Source organism: Neopsephotus bourkii, unplaced genomic scaffold, assembly GCF_033783945.1.
Source record: "Neopsephotus bourkii isolate Nb327-2 ecotype Australia unplaced genomic scaffold, CSIRO-AGI_Nbou_v1 NB_13, whole genome shotgun sequence".
NCBI classification, from domain to species: Eukaryota; Metazoa; Chordata; class Aves; order Psittaciformes; family Psittacidae; genus Neopsephotus; species Neopsephotus bourkii.
Window position 1 is genome coordinate 1,200,956 of NW_026900530.1, and position 7,909 is coordinate 1,208,864.

Below are 7,909 nucleotides of genomic sequence, written 5' to 3' on the forward strand. Positions count from 1 at the left end.
TTCGTCAGAGACTTATGAGGATCATTCTTTTTTTTATTTTATTTTATTGTTCTTTTCCTTCCAGATTATTTTCAAATGGTTTCTTTGGGTTTTTTTCTTTAACCGTGGGTGAAACAGTGGGAGAGTTCCACAGACTAATAATCTGTGGTCAGTCCGTCAACATGGAGGACATGGCTGGTTACCGTGCAATGAACAGACCGTTGGCATGTTTTCTACATATCCTCAAAAGTATTTCTTAAAAACACTTATCAAAGAGCTCTGTTTGACAAATAGCTTCAGTATAATGTCTACAACATCTGTTAATTCGTTAACAGCATTCCCTTTGTATCTGAACGACTATTGCCCTATTGTATCTCAGTGACTTTGATTAACAAGGCAGTTTGTAATTAGATTGGGTAATGTAATTCATGGTCCTCTGTAAACATCTGGATTTGCAAATCTGCCTTCCTAGCTTGGGAGCTCCCTGCCACACATCACTAATTATGCCATGTTCCTGTATACCATCCTACATCCTCCTGCTGAGCATCTCTTCTTTGTTCCCAGTGCGAGTCAGAGGCTATTCTCAATACAGAGAAAATCAACATAACGGCCTAGCACCACATGTGACATTTAATGAAAATGAAGTCATGTCTAATTCACATGGCTGGTGTTATTTTATTAAAGCCAGAACTGCAGAAGCTGGGTGTTATTGTGCTAGTCAAGGGTGCAAGACTGATTGTCTATGGCAATGGTGGTGTCTGACACAGGAAGCTTCGCATCCCCACCTTGCCTGTCTGCCCACCTCCTCTTTGGGAATCGGGCTTCTGTAAAAAGTGACAGATTTTTTCCTTTTCCCAGGCCCATCTGTTCTTGTTCTTTCAGTTAACTCCATCCCTCAGATCCTGTGGAGAGGTCAAGGCTGTGGCAGGAGGAAGGCCACCCTGACTCCTCCCAGGGGTCCCCACAAAACAGCAAGGACAACTCCCAACTGTGGAGGAAAAGCCCTCCTGTATATAAACCAGCAAGCTGTAACTAAAGAGCTCTGTAGCACCACAGAATTGACTTCTGTTGTGCACAAGAAGCATCTTAAAAGGAAATATATGACTATTTTTTTTTACATAAAAGACAGATGCCATGCATGATGAAAGAACACACAGTCAAGCGCTTAGAAAATTGAAAAGGCCACAGTAGTGTTCCTTCAGTTTCCATTTCCCCATGTCACCTCTCTGGTACTGGAAGGAGTGTGCAATGTTCATTTTTACTGGTTTTTATTTGCTTCACCCATATTAATACCCCTTAGAAATATAATTTCATTTTTCAAGAAGTTTCTGGTTCTGTCTTTGGCCTCAGTTAAGAAGGTAAGTGGTAATAACACATTATAAATCATAAGCTTATGCCTGGAAGTAAAACATCATGGCTTCTAAGAGGCTATGGCTCCTCCCACTCAGTTTTATCTCGTTTTTTACACCTTGGGATAGTTTTTGTTTCTATTTTATTCTCAATTCATTTCCATTCTGACCACTTTCCTTCCCCTATGATCATTTTACAACTACACTGTTTTCCAGAACGCTTCACTGCTGAACGTCTAAAATGCAGCATGGGGTAATTTTGTCCTCCCTGAGGTCAAAGGCCATTGGTTATAATCACATCTGTCCCCTTCGAGCCAGCCGTGCCAGCTCACAGGCAAGCTCTGGTACTTCAGAGACTTTGTCCGAGAACTGTACAGGCACTCCTGTAACAGAGTGAGGCAGGAACGTGAAGAAAGTTTTATTTGCAGCAGTTTTGAGAGAGAAATCGAAAAAATCTTATGAATCTCAAAGCCTGAACAGCACAGAAAATAAATGAAAGCCTTTACCCAAATTCATAGTGATTTGCATGGAACACGGTTTTGGATGATACTCAGTTTCCCAGAGAGGATGCTACCAACTCCATATAAGTTTTTATCTCTGAGTATAAGCTTAATTTTGCAAACCGATTTGTCACTTCGAAAGTGACTTTGTTCCCGTGGTTTGTTTCAAGCAGTCCATCCATAAATCTCTTATTTTGCAATCCCTGGCTATGATTTTTTGAGAGCACATCCAGAACGCGCACTGTCCACGTGTCCACCACGACAAACCGATCTGCTCTTTAGGAAGCAACAACAGCCCTAAAAACGCGACCCGGGTTGAAACCCTTCGGCAGGGCGCGAAGAGCCGCGGGGCGGGGCCGGCCGGAGGCAGGGACAATCCGCCACAGCCGGGCGCGGAAAAGTCTCTAGTTTTGTGAAGTTTCTTGCTGGGGAAGCCTGGCTGGGACGCTGCGTTCCGTTCCTCCCCGGGATGCGAACGAGGCAGCTGGAAAAGACAGCCCGATAAAGGGACCCTCAGCATCAATGCAGTCTCCGGCAGGGAGGGCGCGGGAAGGGGGGGACGGATCCATCCGCGGCTGTGCAGTTTCTGCTGGTTTTGGCCGCGCAGCAGCCCGTTTCCTTCCAGCCCTCCTCGCCCCGTTCCTGCTCCCGGGCCCTCAGCCAGTCTTTACCCGACACCCCGCTTCTCGCCGAGCTGCCGCTGGCCCTTGCGCTCCGCAGGGACTCTCCTGCTCCGCGACCCCCACCGCGCCTCGGCGTTCTTACCTGAGCGGCTGGGTTCGGCTCCGCTTGGCTCGGTGCGGTGCGGTGCGGTGCGGTGCGGGCGGCTGCTCGGTACCTGCTTCCGCGCCCGCGCCCGCACCGCCTAACAAAAGCGGCGGCCGCAGACGGACTGCGCGGCCATTGGCGGTGGCGGCGCGCGGCGGGCGCCGGTTGGGCCGGACGCAGCGGAGGCGGGCGCGGGGCGTTGACGCCAGCGCTGGGCCGGTGGGGAGGCGGGGTCGCGCCTCGCACCGTCTTTGTGCTCGCCGGCAGCCCCGGCAGCGCCGCCGCCTCCCGCCGCCTCCCTCAGCCCCGCGCGGCGCGGCGGGCGGCTCCGCTCCGCACCGCTCGGCCCGCAGCGCTCCGCGCCGCGCTATGTGTGCGGGCGCTCCTGTGCCTCCTCGCGGCCGCTTCCCACCCGGCGGGGCGCCTTCGGCCGCGCTCTGAGAGCGCGGCGGGGCAGGGAGTGAGCGGTGCGGAGCACGGACGTGCCGCCTGGCGCGGCGCGGAGCGGCGCGGTCCAAAGGGAGTGCGGCGCCATGCGGGGCCCGGGGCTAGGGCTGGCGCTGGGGCTACTGCTGGGCATGGCGTGGCTGGTGTGCGGGCAGAACGAGACGGAACCCATCGTGCTGGAGGGGAAGTGCCTCGTGGTGTGCGACTCCAACCCCACCTCCGACCCCACTGGCACTGCTCTCGGCATCTCCGTGCGCTCCGGTAGCGCCAAGGTCGCCTTCTCAGCTATCCGCAGCACCAACCACGAGCCCTCCGAGATGAGCAACCGCACCATGATAATCTACTTCGACCAGGTGCGCTGTGGGGTGGCGGGGCTCCGGGCGCGCCGCTGCCGCCGGAGCAGAGAAGTTGCCGGGGAAGGCGGTGAGGCTGGGCCGGGGACGCGCCGCCCCGAGGAGCCCTGCCCGGGAGGCGGAGGGGCTGCGGACCGGGGCAGCAGCCGGGCTGGGCGGTGGCTGAGGCCCTGCGGAGGTGCTGACGGTGCCATTCGCTTCCTTTCTTTCCAGGTACTAGTGAATATCGGCAGCAACTTCGACTCGGAGCGGAGCACTTTCATCGCGCCAAGAAAGGGGATATACAGTTTCAATTTTCACGTGGTGAAAGTGTACAACAGGCAAACCATCCAGGTCAGCCCCAAGCGTCGCCGCCGCGCTCCGCGGGCACCGCGGGAGGGAGCGGAGAGGGCCCGCGGCCTGGCGGGGACGAGGCCGTGCTGGCGGCGGGGCAGGGCCATGCCCCCCGTCCGCCTCCGGGAGTGGAGCACATACCTCCCGGCGCTTTCCGCCCGAAGGGTCGGTTCCCCAGGGGCTGCGCAGACTCCCGGACATTGGCGGGCCCCTGCCCGCATCAGCCGGGATGAGACGGGAGTAAATAGCCTGCCGGCTGGCCCCTTCCCGCCTGCCCGGGCCCCTAGGCATTCCTGAGCCCCAGGACCATCCCTGCGCAGAGCCCTGGGAGCCGCTGCCCGCAGCAGGCTCCTCATCTACTCTGAAGCAGCAGAAGGCTTCATAGGGATTTGGGATGCAGGGAGGTGCCTGTGGCATGGAGATGGTAATGAATGTAGCTCTGTATGGGTGTATGCAGCCACCCTTTGCACACCTTTTGTATGCAGTTCGATGCATACACATCTCTAGGTAGGGATAATAAATTACCAGCCTGAAGCCAGGTAGCATGACCTAGACAGGGAATCTGCCTGTGTAGCAATGCACAATTGCAAAGGTGAATATACTGCTGCATAGCAGAGTCCTGGTATAAGCACCTTCACACACCCAGATTGGCCAGGTAGCTTATTATTAACATGGGTGTGCAATGAGAGCTGAGCAGAGCTTATTGACTGTGTTGTGGCATATTGTCTTCTCTTTCTAACAAAGGAAAACTACCTCTTGAATACACTTCAAACGCGCTGACTCTGGCAGCTGTGGCTCTGCTCCTCGCTGTCTCTGAGGTTTCGCATAAAGCCATCTTTCAATAAGTATGAGCAGACCTCTTTTCATAGCCTGAAAACACAGGCACCCTATTGAAATTCTTCAAAATAGGATCAATGTCCTGTTTTATATGCACTGGGTGTTTTGATGTGGTTGTCAGTCTAAAACAGTGGTGAAAAGCTTCTTCCTTTGGAGTACATACCTTTGCTGGGTTCAGATCGGTATTTCATTTTTATGGGGCTGGAGTTTCAGCTGTCAAAAGAGGCCCTTTCTTAACTAAGCATTTCACCTGCTAGGCGAGCCCTGGCAGTATCATTGTCTGACTTTAATTGACGGAGGGCTTTGTTTTATCTTGCTCTTTAGGTGAGTTTGATGCTAAATGGGTGGCCAGTGATTTCTGCCTTTGCAGGGGATCAAGATGTGACCCGGGAAGCTGCTAGCAATGGAGTCCTGATTCAGATGGAAAAAGGAGACAGAGCTTATCTAAAACTGGAGAGAGGAAACTTAATGGGAGGCTGGAAGTATTCGACATTCTCTGGATTTCTGGTGTTCCCACTTTAAATCACTTCTTATCCAAGAAAAGGGAGAGATCTCTTACAAATTCACAAGTGGTAGCTGGGTTTAAAGAGTTGGGGACAGCAGACTTTTTACATTCAAATATTAAAGAAGCTAAATCCTGCTTAGGTTTGTGTACACCTGCTTTGAAGAATTACTACTTATTTTTGTTGTGTTGCAGCCAACAGGCGGGAGATGCTATAATTGATACCCCCCCCATTTATATTCTCCCACAAAATTGGTTCCCATCCCTGTGTCATTGGTGTAATCTGCCACCATTTCCCCATGGTTTCTGCCTCACATGAGTAGACTTTAGATATTTCCATTGTCCTTTACAGCATATTTTGTAGTTTTGTTTTTAAAACATGTTAATCTTGACTCTTTCTCTGAGTTTAACTTTTAAAACAAAACAAAACAAAAGTATTTTTGAATACATGGATGACATGATGGAAGGGAAAATGCAATTCTTGCTGTGTACGGGCTGGCAAAGGGAAAATTTCTACATGAAGAACTATTCACAGCCAACGCTGACTAGAGTATTTCAATATTTCTATGTAATTCTGAGTGATTGTGAAATTTAAGGCTGCTAAATGTTTTGATGCTTGTTTTGCTCTTGTACAATGTGGCCCAACTAAACGCCAGGAAGTATATTGAACTTTTACTATTACTCCGTAATATATGAGTGAATATAAAAAAATAATTTTTGCTTTAATTTAATAAAGTTTAAATGGGACTTTTATTTTTCTCAACCAGAAATGAGGTTTCTCAATGCAGGCAGGCAGGGAGAGGAGGCGGCTCAGCGCCTTCCCAGGGCCGCGGAGCCTCCGCGGGTGCGGCCGCAGTGCTCCGCTTCCCCCGCCATGTAATGCCCTCCCCGCCCTGAGCAGGGCCACGCGGCCGCGCAAGACCCGCTGGCAGTGCCGGCAGCCCAAGCGGAGCCGCTGCTAGGAAGTTTCCCGCCGGCTCTTCTGTCCGCTTATTTATAGCATTTATGTGTATCATATTCTATAAACAGGATCGCATTTTATACGGCCGTCTAAAAATACCTGATGATGTACACTTCGATGCTCGTATTATTTATTTGCCAGTATTATTTTGTTTACAGTCTTTTAAAGATGTAAATGCTATAATTTTGCAGTACTCAGAGATTACTAATTTTATTAAAATGTGTGTATGGGGATCTAGATTGTATCTAAACTTTAATGTGAAATAAAGCAATGACACGAGCCTGTCTCTGAGTGAAAGAGCTTCTCTGCTTCGCGGTGCGGCCCCGGCGGAGCCGAACAAATCCCGGTTCCCAGGGAGAAACTGAACTAGCTCTTAGGTGGGGATCAACACGAGCACAGTAAGCAACTCTCGCTTTATTTGCAGGTTCTGCCCTTGAAATAGCCGGGCGGAGACGCCTCTCCCTGCCCCGGCCTTTTCCGGGCGGTTCCGCGGCGGGGCGGCCGGCGGGAGCGGGGCTAGGCAGGGCTCAACCTGATCCCGGGGGGTCGCGGCCCTTAGTTTCCAAGTGAGCACATCGCCCGCGAGTCAGCACCCGCTTCTCTGTCACCGTGGGGCGCGGGGGCCAAACACCTCCCACTCGCGCGATTCCGACACGCGCAGGTCGCGAATTGCGCCCGGCAGCAAACGGGAAGGCGCGGACGGTCCCCGCCGGGACCTTGGCGGGGGCCGCGGTACCTGCGGTGGCTGGCGGGAGCCGTGCAGGGAGACCGCCGAGATTTATGGGAAAGAGTTAATAACGGCAGGCGGCCGAGTTGTTTTCACTTGGAGTTATAACCTGCCCGAGACAATCCACATATCGGATTCTCCTGGCTGCGCGCTCCTCTCAATATAAGACATTTTATTACTTTACCCTGAAGCCTTTCGCCGCTCCCGCACCAAGCTTCTGGCCGGGCTTCTCACCCCTCTCCCGCAGCGCGGCCCTCTGTCCCAGCCGCCGCACCCTCTCACCCAGAAGAGACGGGACGAGCAGGGTGAGCGGAGCCGCTCCTGTCCCCCATGACCGCGGCAAGGGGGCAAAGGGATTTAAAAACTCCACCAAAAGGGGAAACAGAGATCACCGGGTCACAAGAGAGGAGCCGCAGCCCGCTCAGGGAGCCCAGCAGCCGCAGGGTGTCCCGGCAAGCGGCGCGGTGCGGGGGCTGCTAAGTGCTGATGCTTCGCTTTTTGCTTTTTTGGTGTGTGGGGGGTTTTTTCTTTGTTTGTTTGTTTGTTGTTTTTTTTCCTGTCCCTTAACACGAAGCAAATAAACCTGCCGCCTCCCGCTGAAAATTTCCCCCTGCTTGTGAGCGTCTCATTAATACTGTGCAGCTGGAAATTATATTATCCCCAATAGCAGCAAATCACCGCTCTGCGGCTATTGCAAAATGCCGCCGCGGCTACCTGGGAAAGCCGCCTCAGCATCGCGCCCGCGCAGCGAGCCCCCCCCCCCCCCCGCAGCTCACCGCCGTGAGGTACCCAGGAGTAAGCCCTGTGCGGGGCGCAGCCGCCCTGAGGCCTCCGGGGAGGCACAGCACTGCAGCATCCCGCTGTGGAGTAAAGTCGTCACCTCCTCGAAGCCCCTGTGACATCGGCCCAGCCCGGGGAGCCCTTGCCTGCGTCCCCGTCCAGGGGCCTGCCCCGGGTCCTGGGAGGGACGGGCGGTTCCCGCTGCTGCCCTGGCCCCGCCCAGACTCCCCGCGGCTGCTGAGTGTAGAAGCGAGGGCTACGGCCGAGCCTCCGCGTGGGGTTCGCTGCGGCAGCCGAGCCCCTGTAACGGAACTCACTTCCCAAGAGCCCCGTCCCGGTTACGGGGAGGGCCGCATGGAGCCGTTCACACGGG

The 7,909-nt window shown here is 53.7% G+C and overlaps 1 protein-coding gene across 1 annotated transcript; it reads left to right on the plus strand.

Annotated features, from left to right (window-relative positions):
• Positions 1-2,886: 2,886 nt before the first annotated feature.
• On the plus strand, positions 2,887-6,309 carry CBLN1 (cerebellin 1 precursor). Its single transcript, XM_061371127.1, has 3 exons — positions 2,887-3,396; positions 3,610-3,729; positions 4,891-6,309. The coding sequence occupies exons 1-3, from the start codon at positions 3,130-3,132 to the stop codon at positions 5,086-5,088; spliced, it is 585 nt and encodes a 194-aa protein (XP_061227111.1). The 5' UTR covers positions 2,887-3,129; the 3' UTR covers positions 5,089-6,309.
• The last annotated feature ends 1,600 nt before the right edge of the window (positions 6,310-7,909 follow it).

Coding starts and splice junctions, on each gene's coding strand:
- CBLN1 (XM_061371127.1), top strand. CDS start 3,130: ATGCGGGGCCCGGGGCTAGGGCTGGCGCTGGGGCTACTGCTGGGCATG. Junction 3,397..3,609: donor TGATAATCTACTTCGACCAG/GTGCGCTGTGGG, acceptor CTTTCTTTCCAG/GTACTAGTGAATATCGGCAG. Junction 3,730..4,890: donor ACAACAGGCAAACCATCCAG/GTCAGCCCCAAG, acceptor CTTGCTCTTTAG/GTGAGTTTGATGCTAAATGG.